At 42.4% G+C, this 16777-nt stretch overlaps 1 protein-coding gene across 1 annotated transcript in view; it reads left to right on the forward strand.

The window, feature by feature from the left end:
• FBLN5 (fibulin 5) overlaps window positions 1-16777 on the forward strand; it is a 115006-nt gene that overhangs the window by 72979 nt on the left and 25250 nt on the right. Inside the window, exon 6 of the mRNA XM_033952519.1 lies at window positions 8948-9064. Within this exon, the coding sequence (XP_033808410.1) occupies window positions 8948-9064 (117 nt within the window). The remainder of the gene's footprint in view (window positions 1-8947; window positions 9065-16777) is intronic.

The raw sequence follows: 16777 nt of genomic DNA on the forward strand, positions 1-16777 counted from the left end.
CCTTTTACATGAATTATACATCTAGAGACACTTTATGATGCCTAACACCACTTCCGGTATTAGTCATGCCTACAGAGGCCTTAGGCATCATGAAGAGCCTCAGGAGGCATGATTCTGGCACCTTTAATTTTGTTTTAAGTTCACTTTTAAATGGCATTTTAGACTTATTTGGACAAAAGTTAAGACACCATTTATAGAATATGGACCTTTGTGCCTGATTTTATAACAGGGAATCTATCTGAAAAGGCCAGAAAGGTGCCTTTTTAAAACCTTTTCTTCTAATCCTTCAGCAATGCCACAGACAAATATATTGAACAGGATTAGCCCCAGCACCGAACCCTGAGGGCCTCCACTGCTCACCTTTCCTTCCCCCGAGCAAATTCCATTAACCACCACCCTCTAGCGTCTGTCCATAAGCCAGTTTCTAATCCATTTCATCACTTTGGGTCCGTCAAGTTTGTTCAAGAGCCTCCTATGAGGAACCGTGTCAAAGGCTTTGCTGAAATCTAAGTAAATTACATCTAGCATAAGTCCTTGGTCCAATTCTCTGGTCACCCAATCAAAAAATTCAATCAGATTTGTTTGGCACAATTTACCTTTAGTAAAACCATTTTGCTTCTAGGAATTTCACTATCCTTTCTTTCAGCAACACTTCCATTATTTTTCCAATAACCAAAGTGAGGCTTACCTGCCTGTAGTTTCCCGCTTCATCTCTGCGACCACTTTTTTGAAGTGACACCCCATCCGCTCTTCTCCAATCCCCAGGAACCATCCCTTCTCCAAAGATTTGTTGAATAAATCTTTAATAGGACCCGCCAGAACCTCTCTGAGTGCTCTCAATATCCTGAGATGGATCCCGCCCAGTCTCATTGCTTTGTCCACCTTCAATTTTTCAAGTTGTTCATAAACACTTCCTTCCATGAACGGCACGGTGTCTTCTCCATTGCTTTTATTGGCTGACCCAACACAACCTGCGTTTCGGCAAAATAGTCTGACTATTGAAAATAGGAGTTTGGCGCGCATAACATATGTTCTCATACGGTTTCTTTACAAGTATTGGGATTTTTCATGAGACTTTGCTACTTCCAATACATCAGAGGGACAGATTAATTGAAAGACCCCTTATGCAGGCTTCATGCCGAAACACGGGCCCTGTCAGGACAACCAATAAAAGTAATTTTGGTCCCTGTTCTTCAGGCCACTGGGGGGGGGGGGGCTTAACACATGGAAAAAGGTTTAAATAAAATGTACCCCCTTCTCTCCTTCCTGGCAGTTTTTAAAGTAAAAACACAAAGCAATCATAATCCTGAAATCAAACAACTTCCTGCCCTCCTTCAGGCCTTAAATGGTAAAAAAAAAAAAAATACAGTATCCTGCTAGAAATACTTTCCAGTGGCACTCCCAAGAGTGGATCTCCCTTGAGCTGGACTATTTATTCACTAATAAAGTACATGGATGGTGTCTAGAGATCACACAGGATCATTTTTATTCCATTTGAAGAGTAGGAAAGGGGTACCTTTGAGATTCTTGATATACTGCTTTGTTCGTGGTTTAACCAAAATGGTTGCGAAGGTGACCATTTTTGCTCAGTTGCTTTATTGTATAATTAAAAGTCGACGCAATCGTGTTTTGGCCAAAAAGGCTTGCCTCAGGAGTCTGAAGTTTAAAATAACATATACATATTTAAATAACATGAATATTTTACATTTGAATATGTATATATTATTTTAAACTTCAGACTCCTGTGGCAGGCCTTCTTGGCCAAAACACGATCGTGTCGAATCTTGGATTGTTCATCTGGGTTTTGGAAGGCCCTGAGCTCGAGGCTGTGTCTGGATGTCCTCTGCACCTGTATGGACGTCGATGTGATGACATCACATGCAGGTTCACGTGATGTCATCGTATCGACATCCACGCATGCGCAGAGGACATCCCCGAGCTCAGGGAAGGAGACGCGTGGTTCATCTTACATCTCTCTCAGGGGAGATAAAAAGCCAAATTTCTTCTTTACTAATTCATATTGAGCGATGGACAACGAGGGCCAAACTAAAACTTAATCTGGAAAAATCAAAAATTTTTTGGGCTAGTCCTTCTGATAATATAAAAGAAAAGGTACTACAACTGAATGGTCAAACTTTCTTAATTTGTACCTCTATTAAAATCTTGGGAGTTATACTGGACAGCCACTTAACTTTGAATGACCATATAGATCTATTGACAAAAAAATGTTTCGCAATTTTGTGGAAACTTCGAACGATAAAAAATTTTTTTGACAGTGTATCATTTAGGTTACTGGTGCAATCCTCCATTTTATCTGTTCTGGATTATTGCAATATAATATATTTGGGATCTCATAAAAAGCTTCAAAAAAGGTTAACACTCATCCAGAACTCGGCGATCCATCTGATTTTTGGTCTGAAAAAGTACAACCACGTTACTCCATCATATCAACAGTTGCATTGGCTGCCTTTTGAGGCTAGAGTGTTGTTTAAATTCGGTAGTACCTGCTTCAAAGTCTTGTTTGGTATGGTGCCTACTTATCTGTCCTCATGCTTTGAACGATATAAACCTTACAGGATTACTCGAGGGCAATATTTATTTTTTCATCCGACTATTAAATCTTGCCGATACAAGAGATTTTTTGATAAATGACTCAGTTTTCAGGCAGGTAAAATGAACTTATGGTTAAGTACCATCATTTCTTAGGCCCATTCATATATATCCTATAGGAAACTGCTAAAAACTGATATGTTTGATAAATTTATAAACTGATGTTTTAGAATCCTGATTGGTAAATAGTACATTGTTCTTATAGTGTGTGAATTTTAGTTGATTTTAATGCCTTTTTAATCAATTGTATTTTACTTACTGATTTTTAGTTAATTGTATTTTACTCACTGATTATATAATTTTTATTGTATGTGAACCTAGAACTATATGGTATGGCGGTATACAAAAATAAAATAATAATTATTATTATTCTTGTGGGGGCAGGGCCAAGTGTCCTCTTTGGTTTTTTAAAGAGGAAGCCTAGGTAAGTGGCTAATTTCCAGCATGAAACAAAGTTTAGCCAGGGTAACCCCAGCTAATCTAAGGGGATCTACTAATGATTAGCACCTGTTATCTGCCGCAGGGTTTCTAGGAATAAAACAGGCCCTATGGCAGATAACATGTGCTACTTGTTAGCAAAAGATCACTTAATTCTAGCTGGTCCAATTTTTTTTAATTTTATGGTTTTATGAACACAGAACATAAACCATAAAGTACAACTTGTCTGAAAACAGAGGATTCAAAATACTTCACCCATTAGCTACTATTGTGCTTCCCCGAAAATAAGACACTGTCATGTTTATTTAAAAATTTATATACCGCATACAACTATGTGGTTTCCATATCACATACATAAAATCTTGTTTCCCTACGATTATCACAAATAACATAGACATGTCTAAACATCATCATTAATTGTCCCTGTTATAAACAGGGATAGAGCGCAAATTTGATCAATTTGGAAATACAAGCAAGCTTTAAATCATAGATTGATGTCAGAAAATTCTAAAAGGCGATTATCAACTGAAATATATCTTAGCATAAGAAGGCATTTGGCAAATAATTGAGCTTTCAGCATTTTCTTAAAATTCATCCTCCTCATACAAAACTGCAGGATACCAGGCAAGGCATTCCATAGTTCTACGCCAGCCACAGATATCATTGATGCTCTGATCCTAGCATGAATAGTCGACATTCTACTCTCCAAACCTAATTAATTTTGAGCCCAAAAAAGGCACTAGGTCTTATTTTTCTTCATGTACAATGATCATCTCTTCTTTCCTCTCCTCCACCCCAATTCTTCCTATTTCCTTTCTCTCCCCCACATGTACAGCATCTTTCCTCCCCTCTCACCCATCCCCTTGTGCAGCATCTTTCTATCCCTTCCATCCCCCCCCCCGCCGTTGCACACCACGCACTCCCCCCCTGCTGATCCGTTCATCTCTCCCTCCCATCCAAACCCCGACCGTGAGCCGAAATACCTGGAAACAAACGGCAGCGTCGGCAACACAGGGTGCATCGTGGCCTGCCCTTCTTACATCCGGGCATTCCTCTGCCGCATCACTGATGATGTCATCAGCAACATGGCAGAGGAACGGCTGGGCAATAGAAGGCCGCAAAGCAGCCTGTCTAGATTTCTGCCAATGCTGCCGGTTTGTTATAAGGTATTTATTTCTGTCTCGCGGTTCGGATGGGAGGGAGAGATGGATCGGAGGGGGTGGGGGGAGCGCTGCTGCCGCTTCCAGCATCTAGGGCTTATTTTCAGGATAGGTCTTATTTTCGGGGAAACACGGAACTAAGTATCATTTCTATTTATTTATTTATTTAAAAGATTATAGCCTGCGTTATCTACAATTTGAATCAGGGTACAGATAAAACAAGTACAATAAAATCAATCACAAACTGAAACACTATAACAAACAATAAGCACTGAATAAAAACAGCATGAAATTAGAAATGTCACTCTGAAACTTGCAAAATCAGTCTGTGCGTCCTACAAAAGCCTGTTGAAAAAAAAATGTTTTTAAAGACTTCTGTAGTACCAGTGGCGTAGAAGGGGGGCAGGGGGTGGTCCACCCCCGGCGCTGTCTTGGTGGGGGGCACCGGTACCCATTCTCCTTCACTGACTCCCCTCCCCTCCCCCCCCCCCCCCGCTCTGCGCCTTCCCTTGTACCTCTTTAAATTTCCCGGTGCGAGCAGTATCATGAACTTGCTGCCTGCGTCGGTGTTGGCTCTCTCTGACGTCACTTCTGGGATGGGAAGGAGTGGGGGAAGGGAAGAGGGCAGGGGAGGGGCGTCACCGCCTCAGGCACTACTCACAACCTCGCTACGCCACTGTCCAATTCCCCAAGATTGCAGCTCACTGCACTAACCCCTAAGCTCCTCCTTTACTCCTCTCAACCTAACCTGCTAGGTTCAGTGGAATATTCATCAAACTAAAACCTGACAACATTGACTGGAGGGTCTTTGAATATCAATCTGACTTGCTGGTATCATTGCCATTTTGGTGTCAGGTCAAAAGCACGCCGAGACAAAGGCGCGCGCAGACAACTGAGCGCAATGTGGAGGTACGCGCCGAAGAAAATGACTGTTTTAAAGGGCTCCGACGGGGGTTTGGGGGGGAACCCCCCCACTTTACTTTATACAGATCGCGCTGCGTTGTGGGGGCGTTGTGAGGGGTCTGGGGGGTTGTAACCCCCCACATTTTACTGAAAACTTCATTTTTTCCCTAAAAAACAGGGAAACAGTTAAGTTTCCAGTATAATGAGGGCGGTTACAACCCCCCAAACCACCCCCCAACGCCGCCGCGATCTGTATTAATTAAAGTGGGAGGGTTCCCCAACAAAAACCCCCGTCGGAGCCCCTAAAAACACTCTTTTTCTTTGGCGCGCGCTTCCATCTTGCGCTCAGTTGTCGGCGCGCACCTCTGTCTTTGGCAGTTTTGTCATTGAACCGCCATTTTATGTATTCCAAAAGCAAAACAACATGGAACTGTAGCTTCTGGATGTCACAGAAGAAGCAGATAAGTGGACACACAGTTTATTAAATATATTTAAAATGCCCAAAAATGAAAAATATCCGTAAATACATACAACAAATTGCACATTATTCTAACCAAAAAGCCCAAAGCGAGTTCAGATTTATAACACCTACTCTGCCACACAAGATAGTAACAGAAAAAGTTGAGAGAAAATTTATGTAACAGGGTAACATTTAGTGAAGCATAATAAGATATGAACATCAAAGGGAAACTACAGGAGTATAGGGTTTAAAAGGACGGTTTAGCAGCCATCGTTAAAGGCACGGTAAGTTTTGAGAATCTTCCTCTAGGAGTTGTTTTCCTGTTTATCCTTGCAGTCTCTTGATAACTGGGGTATAGTGCAAGTTATCAACTTAGTGACAGATTAGTTTGTATAGATAATAACAGGGCAAGATGTGAGGTGGGTAAAGTGCAATGCCTTAAAGGCTGGGGGAAATTGTAGGATTCTAGCCCCCATGTCTGTCTCAATAACAGACTATGGACTTTTCCTCCAGGAACTTATCCAAACCTTTCTTAAAACCAGCTACGCTATCTGCTCTTAGCACGACCTCTGGCTTCCTTTATTCTTGTCTAATTACCTGATCCTCTATTCACCAAAAAGGGATCTTCATTCTTCCCACCAACATTTACTATCTGTGCCATCTTTTAGGCAGATGTTTCTGGACATTAACCGGGATTCTAGCTTTTTAGTTATGGCCCCGATTCTTTGGAACTCTCTACCATTATACAGGGTGCCCGCAAAAACACTCCTTGATTTTAAATGGTTACAAAATCAAAACTTATTGGAATAGATTTATAAATAAGATGACAGCAAATACAAGTCCCAAAAAGCACAGTCAACAAGATCTTACACAATCACTTGCACTTCCACCCTTCTATGCTGCACTTGGTGCAGAAGTTACAACCTTCAGACAATGCAACGCAACAAAATGACTCAAGTGGGCCCCGAGATCACCGGACATTACTGTTTGTGTCTTTTTCCTTTGGGGGGTACGTACCTCCGCTACCCACAACGATGGATGATCTGCAGGAATGCATTGCTGAAGCTATAAATGCGATCACGCCGGATATGCTTCGGAGAATCTGGTCCAAGCTCGATTATCGCATCGATGTTTGCCGAGTAACAGGTGGGGGCGTACATCGAGTGTATGTAATCAACAGATACCATGTGAATCTTTGAGTTGATGAAACTGTAGCCTCAAAAGTGAAAGAATATGCCAATAAATTTTGGTTTTGTAACCATTAAGGTCGGAAAAATCTCTCAAGACCTTCAAGTCACAATTAAAAGCCTATTACTTCTGAAATTTGATACAAGTTCTTTATTGGCCTTCTTTTACTTCGGTTAACACGAATATTATTCTTTTTCCCTTATTTTTTTATCCTGTCACCTTTTGCTACTTTCCTTTTTGTTTTTTCCCCCATAAAATTGTAAACCTTCCCTCCCCCTGTCAGCCCTATTTGTGCTCTGTTTGTTTATTTGTCCTGGTCCCCTTGCCCTATGTGTCTTTTTTTAGATTTTTAACTTTTACCTATTATTTTTTATTTTTATAAACCGCTTTGGCTTAAACTTTGTTAAAAAAATTGCGTTATATCAAATAAAATAACCAGAACTATTCTCTGAGTGAAAAAATATCTCCTCCTATTGGTTTTAAAAGTATTTCCCTGTAACTTTGTTGAGTGTGCCCTAGTCTTTGTAAATTTTGACAGAGGAAAAATCAGTTCGCTTGTACCTGTTCTACAACGCTCAGGATTTTGTAGACTTCAATCCTGTCTCCCCCCACAGCTATATGAGAACATCAACACATACTGCTCAGGTGGGGGAATTACAGAAGGAATGATAAGACTTTTTGCAGCGATCCTCGGCGAACACAATATACAGGCACTTTGTTACTTATCTTCATTTTTTTATGGTATGTCCCAACCTTTTTCACCATGGACCCCTGACGAAGGTTTGTCCGAAACACGGACCGTGTCGGTTCCCTTGATTGGTAAAAGGGTTTTATTTTACTTATTTCCATTTTAATTCTGGTACAATAAATTTTTGCCTGCATCTTGTACACAGTCTGCAGTTTGGGTTGTCTTATGATACAATTTTGTTTGGTGTGTCTATGAGATATAAAGGTCAAATATCTTTTAATAACAATAAGCTATTAATGATTTTGACAGGAGTTGCCATCCAACAAATAACATAGAATTGGAAGGACTATAAAAGATTGAAGTATTGTTTCTGGTGGAACTCAGTATGTCAAGTTTATAAATTGGAAAGAGCGCTAGCAGTTCAAAAAGGTTGTTATAATAAATTTAAGGATGTGTGGGGGCCATTTTTAAAGTATTATAATGAATAATTTACATTTTTCCCAATTATGATTTACTGGTGGTTTTGGGTGGGGGATGGGTATATGGCTGATTTACTAATTGTATATGTGATCAAAAAATAAGATATTACATTCATAGGGTGTATTTCGGTTATTGATGAAGTCGGGTGTGGGGTAGGGGTTTTAACTTTCTTGATATATATTATTATAGAATATCAAGTGATGCTATTTCAAATTGTTTGTTATTCCATTGTACACTTGTTGTTTATGTCAAAATGAATAAAGAATTATTAAAAAAAAAGAACATCAACACAAACTGCTCAGGTGGGGGAATTACAGAGTGAATGATAAGACAGATATTGGTGCTTAGCAGGTGGGTTGGAGGATTTTTTGGGGGGATATCCACAATGACTATGTGTTGGGTCTCTCTGTATACCAAGTAGGCAGTGCATGCAAATCAATTTCACGCATATTCATTGTGGATATCCTCACACACTAATTGGCCGGGTATGGGTTGAGATCCTCCGCTTTAGGCATCGGCTGAGATAGGTCAGTGTGTCACCTGGTTGCTTTTCAAGGCCACCGTCAGAATTTCGAATTTGGCTCTAAAAGTGTGGGGAGCCAGTGCAGAGACTTTAAGGTGGAGCTGAAGCGTTTAAACTTTCTTTGCACTCTGCAGTATCGGCAGCTTTCTGGATAGCTAAAGACATCAGTTAAGCCATTTTGGAGTCCCAGGTGTAAAGTGAGTTGCAATATGTGCCAAGCATTGAAATTAAAGCAGAAATAATGACTTTTAATCTCTCTATTATGCTGTTATGGCTGGTTCAGTCTGGCTCCTAAAGTTACCCAATAATTTTTGCAGTCCCCGGGGGGGGAGGGGGGGGTGCTGAAAGGAAAGGAATGAACTTGGAGTTGGGTAATTTGAAATACTAACCTAGCATGCTCTTTCCTGTGTTGTCTTAGGCAGATATTTCACCTTGAGATTACCTGCCACTAATTCCCTCTCCTGTTAACATCGTATGCATTTGCCTTTTCTCACCAGACATAGATGAATGCCGTTATGGCTACTGTCAGCAGCTGTGTGCCAACGTCCCTGGCTCGTACTCCTGCACATGTAATCCAGGCTTCATCCTCAATGAGGACGGGAGGTCGTGCCAAGGTTTGTAGACAGACAATAAGACCCTTATCGAATGTCTTGTGAATACGAGAACGGTAAGGTACATCTTTTAAAAATAATAAACAAATATTAGACTTCCTTTGCCCCTCCCTGAATAAATTAATCAGTGGATAAGAGATGTCTGTCATCGACCGTTCTGGGTTAATTCTGTTTGGGCTTTTTAAAATTTGTGCGCTCATGTTTTTTCTCTCTTGCAAACCCTCCTGCTCTCGACTTCTTTCTGTCCTGCTCTCAGCACCGATAAAAACAAAAGAATAGCCATCAAGCCCAGTAGCCCGTTCTCACAGTGGACTATCCAGGTCCCTAGTACCTGGCCAAAACCCAAGAAGTAGCAACATTCCATTCAGAATCCTAAAGAATAGTAAGATTCTTGAATCCCAAAGAGTAACAAAAGATTCCGGAACCCCAAAGAGTACAACATTCCATGCTACCGATCCAGGGCAAGTAGTGGCTTCCCCTGTGTCTTTCTCAATAACAGACTATAGACTTTTTCTCCAGGAACTTGTCCAAACCTTTCTGCAGGGTTTTCTCTTTATATATCTGCAGTCCCTTTAAACAGTGCTTTAGTAAGGGGATGGGGGGCAGTGCACCCTGTGTGCCATCTTGGTGAGGGTACTGGCACCCCTCTTCCTCTCCTCCCCTTCTCCCCGATCTTTCCCACACCTCCTCCCGCTGCACACGTACCTTCACTTCCTCCCCCCACACCATACCTCTATCTCATCGCCAGAGCAAGCAGCAATGCCAACCTACTGCTCGTACCAGCATTGGCTATCCTTCTGATGTCACGTCTGAGTCCTGCGCCTAGGAAGTGATGTCGGAGGGAGAACCGACTCCTAAGCGGGCTGCAGATTAGTGATGCTGCTTGCGCTGGAGAAGTCAAGAGGTACAGGATGGGGAAGGGGTGCATGTGCACAGTGGGGGGGGGGCAGAAAAGAGGGCAGGGGAGGGGCCTCACCGCTCCAGGTACCTCTCATCCTCACTAAGCCACTGCCTTCAAAGATTACATTCCTCGGAAGGGTTTATTTATTTATTCAATTTTCTATACCGTTCTCCCAGGGGAGCTCAGAACGGTTTACATGAATTTATTCAGGTACTCAAGCATTTTCCTTGTCTGTCCCACAATCTATCTAATGTACCTGGGGCAATGGTGGGATTAAGTGACTTGCCCAGGGTCACAAGGAGCAGTGTGAGTTTGAACCCACAACCTCAGGGTGCTGAGGCTGTAGCTTTAACCACTGCACCACTCTAGAAATCAAAATGTAGTAAAAGTGAGCCAAGTAAGGAATAATCAAGCCATTGTGACATCACTGATGAGGTTGGCTCTTATTGGTGGAATGAGGCATTATGATGTCACAATACCAGCTCTGGTTATCAGAGGCTGAAACTTTTCACACTATTTATTCATTCAATTTTCAATACTGTTCTCCCAGGGGAGCTCAGAACGGTTTACATGAATTTATTCAGGTAATCAAACATTTTTCTTGTCTGTCCCATAATCTATCTAATGTACCTGGGGCAATGGGGGGATTAAGTGACTTGCCCAGGGTCACAAGGAGCAGCATGGATTTGAACCCACAACCTCAGGGTGCTGAGGCTGTAGCTTTAACCACTGTGCCACATCCCCTGCTACTCAGCTGGCAGCATTGAATGTTTTGCTGCTGCTGTTCCCAGATATTCAATGCCGGGACCTGAACGGACTTCAGCTGGTGGCGTAGTAAGGAGGGGGGGGTGCAGACTACCCCAGGTGCCTTTCCTCATCTCTGCCCCCACCCCCCCATGTACCTCTTTAAAAGTTTGCGAGCTGTATCTTCCACTCGCTGCTCGCAGCAGCTTTGGCTCCTTTCTGATGTCACTTCCTGGTTGCGGGACCAAGACGTGATGTCTGAAAGGAGCCAAGGCCAGCGCAAACAGCTGGTGTAAGACGCTGCTTGTGCTGGCAAACATTTCAAAAGGTACGCGGGGAGCGGGGGGACGGGGACGCACGGTGCAGCAATGTTGGATGCCATCGCTTCAGGCTCTAATCTCCCTCGCTATGCCACTGACTTCAGCATTGAATATCTGGGATTTTTTTTGAGCTGGCTAACAACACATAGCCAGCTAAGGCAATATTTAGCCCTTAACTGCATAAGCCAAACCGGTTAAAGAAAGGACTGCTATTTATGCAGCCTGATTTAAGCGGTTTACTTACGCAGTGAGGAAACGAATATCGGATTCCACTCCTAGGATGTCCACAAGTTAGCCACTTATGAATTTGGTGCTAACTGGCCATTTTCAGTGAAGATAACCGATTAAGTGGCACTGAAAATGTAATGTAATGTAATGTAATTTATTTCTTATATACCGCTACATCCGTTAGGTTCTAAGCGGTTTACAGAAAATATACATTAAGATTAGAAATAAGAAAGGTACTTGAAAAATTCCCTTACTGTCCCGAAGGCTCACAATCTAACTAAAGTACCTGGAGGGTAATAGAGAAGTGAAAAGTAGAGTTAGAGGAAAAATAAAAATAAAATAAACATTTTAACAAGACAGCATTGATCTAAATACTTTGGAAGGTAGAAGAGAGGAGAGAAAGGAATAGAAGCAGAAGGGGGAGCTGTTGAACAGTAGAATTCTGGAGAAATTTAAATGATAGAAATAGAACAAAACAAAGACAAAAGGCAAAACAATAGATAAGATTAAAGATAAATCATAAGCTGGAAAGAAAAATAAAATAAAACTTTGTCTTCAATCCACGGTTTCAGCGTCAGTGATGAAGTGGAGCAAGTAAGTTTAGGAGGAGCAATTGACGTTTCCAGAAAGGGCTTCTTCAGGGAAGAGACTTGGCAGACAGTCCCAGGATGCCTATGTCTCCTCCCCTGCGATGTTCTCCCATCCATGCATTCCCTCCCAGACACACTGAAAATGACCCAATAACCCCGAACAAGTGATTTAATCGGTTGGTGGCCACTTCCAGCCACTTAAATCGTTCTGAATATTGGCCGGTGAGATTTGAATAATACCTTGTATTTAAACACCTCCTGTCCTTATAGATGGAACTGACGCTCGGTAGATCCCAGTACATTTGCAAATAGAAGATTATTCTAAAAAGATCTTCTATATTTTTTTAAAGGATGCTAGAGGCCCATCTTTGGGGGCGGGGACCTGTCCTGGTTTCTGCATTATCATCTTCCTTAGTCTCCAAAAGGACCATCCCCCCCACACTATTTTTACCCCAAATCCCTTCTTGTGTTGGCTCTGAAGTATGCAGTGCAGGATTAACCAATAGGCTACGTGCCGTGCCTAGGGCCCGAAATGGTCAGGGGAGTCCGATGAAGGAGGGCATCAACATTGTTTTTTCCAAACGGCGATGGGCCCCCTCCAACCCGATCGGCAACGCGCCCCCCCCTATCGACGGAAAGTAAGACAAGCAAGCAACGCGGGTAAGAAAGGCAATGGGAACTGTAATTGTGCAAGCGGTGCTGCTTGCCCAAAGCTTCCCTCTGAGGCAGCTTCCTGTTTCCGCCTGGGCGCATGGTGGGGTGGGGCGGGGCAGGGGGCCCAGTGTACTTGTGTGCCTAGGGGCTCTCAACGAATTAATCTTGCCCTGGAAGTATGCATGCCTTTCAGTTCATAAGAGCAAGGAAATATAATCATATGTGTGTATCTATCGATCAGTCAATCAAAATGGGAAGTAACTACTGTTTACAATCACCTGTGAAAACGTGAGCAATTAAATTGGCAAATCCAAAATCCACAAAGGAACAGAATAGTGAATATTTTAATCAGCCACAAGATCTTGCTGTAGGTAACTAGATACAGATCATATCTCTCTACTGATCTTTTTTTTCTCTTTATGTGTTGGGTGGGCAGCAAAGTTTAATTCTGTTTCTCTGTTAAAAAAAAGAACAAGCTAATTATGCCACTGTTATGGTATTAATATTAAATAACATGTTTATTTTTTGCACTAAATTCATTTTGCTGGCAAAGACGCCCACAGAGTTGGAAACTGAGACTAACGTACCAGTTTCCTGTTAGGCACTAAAATATATTTTGCATAGGGTTTTCAACGGAATCGGTTACTAATGACTGAATGTTTGCAAAGACTATTTGGGTCAGGAAATGACTGTAAAGCCACAGGGTCTTCCAGCTTTATTTATTTATTTAAAAATATTTCTAACCCGCCTATCTGCAAATCTAGGCGGAGAACAAAATTAAAAGCGGACAAACACAAAACCAACAAGTAAATACGAATCAAAAAACAGCAAAAAAAAAAAAAAAACCTGCTCTGGATCACACTGCTGCATAACTAGCATCCAAAAAGCGCTCAAACAGCACAGTTTTCACCCCCCCCCCTTCTAAACTGCAACAAAATATTCGATTGGCGAAAATGTTAACAGCAAAGCGTTCCACAACGCCGGACCCTGCGCTGAAAACATAGATTTACGGTTTGGCATGTTGATTGCACCGAGGCTCAGTGACAAAAAGACACTGGCATTAAAAGACCATGTCGTGGCCTCATTGAACTGAGCGGATTCCAAGTCCAGCTGGTCAGGCATCCATCCGCATTGTGAAAAGAAAATTTGTCGGCGCCTACACGGGCAGTCTGACGAGAGAGTCCATGGACTGGATGGGCAAGGAACTTACCAGAAGAAAGGGTGTCTCCTGATAAAGACAAGAGACGTGTTGGCAGGGCCTTGTGGCAAAGCTTGAAGGGCCAGGGGGCATGCTGAATCATTTCCACACACAACAGAGAATGTTAGTGTATTGAAGAGCATAGAAACATAGAAGATGACGGCAGAAAAGGGCTACAGCCCATCAAGTCTGCCCACTCTGCTTACCCACCCCCTGTCTATGCCCTAATGACCCAATTTCCTTATCTTGACCCTCGTAGGGATCCCACATGGATATCTCATTTATTCTTAAAGTCTGGCACGCTGTCTGCCTCGATCACCTCCACTGGAAGCTTGTTCCAATGATCAACCACTCTCTCTGTGAAGAAATACTTTCTGGTGTCGCCATGAAATTTTCCGCCCCTGAGTTTGAGCGGGTGCCCTCTTGTGGCCGAGGGTCCCTTGAGAAAGAAAATATCATCTTCCACTTCGACACGTCCCGTGAGGTACTTAAATGTTTCGATCATGTCTCCCCTCTCCCTACGTTCCTCGAGAGTGTAGAGCAAGCGTGATAAGTGCAAAGGGTGGTGCAGTATGCTCACATTATCCCCTGTAGTTGCTACACAGAAAAGTTCTGCATCATGGATTAAGATTATTTGCAACTAGTGCAGGTATACCTCAGGGGTCAACCCAAAACCAGTGGTTTTTGTTTTGGCTGAAATCCAGGACTCCGTTTCAACAGGAGCTAAAGCTAAAATTGAAATGACTTGCCCTCCTTACCTGCCTTCCCCTCTCCCGGCAGAAAAAGTGCACTGCGGAGGCTCCACTCCCAACCTGCAGAAAATGGGTTGCGCTGTCGCTTCTCCTCCCCCCCCCCCCTGCTCTTGTATATGCTGGGTGCCAGTATCAAAATGGTTTCTGGGACTTCTGGCAGCTATCCTGATTCAGCAGTGGCATCGGGCAGGAATGAGTGGGAAGGTATCAACATAAGAATGATTCCACAGCACAGTCCTCAGCTGCCATGGACCTAGCTTAGTGAAACTGCAACATGTGAGCAGAGAAACTCAGCTGGTCCATTCCGGAGCACTCGTTTGGCATTCCGGATTATCCCCACTGTCACTGCAGTCCTAGTTATGGCTGAGTGGTACATATCTCAGCATACCAAGTTTATTTAAAAATTTGATTGATTAAACGCCTATCAAATACCAACGTTTTACAGCACTGTTCCCTCTAACCTGAGTGGGTGTCCTCCAACTGCCAGTAGGGGGCATGGGGGGTGTTGCTTCAGTATTGTAATTTCAATTGCTAGGGAGAGGAAGGTTCCCAGGAGTCCTACAGAGCTTGTCTGTCTCTCACTATTGAAAATGTGATCATGAAACAGCACCACCCACTGGCCAGATTGTAGGTGGAGGACTCCCGCTCAGCTTAGAGGGAACAGTAGCATCCAGTGATGACTAGTCACTCTTTTCTTCCCTTCACTCTCTACTGGCTATGTTGCTCTACTCCTTCGTACCTACACTTCCTGTCCTTTATAGCTCACTCTTCTTTTTTTATTCATATATATATTTTTTTAATTCTACACTGCCCATGCAGTATGTATTTGTACTAATGCTGTGGTATATTGTGAGGCTACCCAAAAAGAACTGCGAAAACTAAACTCAAAATGTGCTGACAGAAAGTGCACAATCCTAAAGTCGAGCACAAACTCACAGCGAAAAAAAAAAAATCTCCAAAATCTGTTCCAAAAGTTCCAGGACTGATTTTATACCAATTTATTAAACAATCTTGCAACTTATTCCATTGGGTCCCCTTCAAGGTACTCCCCTTCCCTACGTATACTTTTTTCCCAACGTCATTTCCACTTCTGGAAACAGTCCTTAAACGCATCTTCAGGAATTGTCAAAAGTTGTTGCGTCGAATTTTGCTTTATGCCTTCAATGGTGTCGAATCACTTTCCTTTCAGCATGGATTTAAGTTTAGGAAACAACAAGAAGTCAGCAGGGGCCAAGTCAAGAGAGTAAGGTGGCTGAGGAAGAACTGTCATCGCATTGTTTTGTGCAAAATTTACAAATTTTGATGCCGGCATGAGCGGGCACGTTACCTTGATGCAGGAAGCATGAATGCTCCTTCCAAAGTTCGGGCTGCTTCCTCCTGATTCTCTCATGGAGTCATTTCAACACTTTCAGATAGTAATTTTTGTTGACAGTTTATCCTTGTGGTAGAAATTCATAGTAAACAACACCACAACTGTAAAAAAAAAAAACCAACTGTTAACATCACTTTGATGTTTGACCGAACTTGTCAAGCTTTTTTCAGTCTTGCCGATGTTTTGGTTCTCCATTGAGATGATTGAGCTTTGATTTCCATGTCATAACCATAGACCCATGTCTCATCACGTTATCAAGAAATGTTTTGTCTTCATTTGCTTGCTGAAGAAGATTCTAGCAGATCATGATGTGGTAGTTCTTCTGGTTGTCAGTCATCAACCATGAAACAAAATTTGCCACAACGCAAGACATCCCCAACTTCTCTGTTAGAATGTTGTGGCATGAACCAATGGAGATGTTGCATTCCTCTGCCAATACTCTAACAGTTAATTGCCAATTAGCGCACACTTGATCAACATGATCATGATCAGTTGACATTGATGGTCTTCCAGTTTGCGAACTGTCTTCCACTAATTCACAACCACTTTTGAAGCGTGAATACCAATCAAAACACCTTGAACGACTCGTGACATGTTCCCCATAAGCCACTTTCAACATTTCATAAATTTCTGTAGCGGTCTTACCCAGTTTAAAACAGAACGTCACTCTGTAGTGCTGCTTAATGAGGTCGCACATGATGAAAAATAGCCAGTCACGAAAACACAATTTCACAAAAACTGCCATAGCTTGGAGACTAAAACACATTACATTAGGGATTTCTATTCTGCCATTAACTTGCGGTTCAAGGCGTATTACAAATAGGGTCCAGTTTCGCTGCATGCGTTGCTAGGAGGCCGTCATACATCTTCTTTCCCTTGAGTGGGGGATAGGCAAATAGAACTAAGAACCTATTCGCCTATCCCCCACTCAAGGGAACTCAGCGAAAGAAGATGTAT

This window comes from Geotrypetes seraphini, chromosome 7 (genome assembly GCF_902459505.1).
Source record: "Geotrypetes seraphini chromosome 7, aGeoSer1.1, whole genome shotgun sequence".
In the NCBI taxonomy this organism is placed as follows: domain Eukaryota; kingdom Metazoa; phylum Chordata; class Amphibia; order Gymnophiona; family Dermophiidae; genus Geotrypetes; species Geotrypetes seraphini.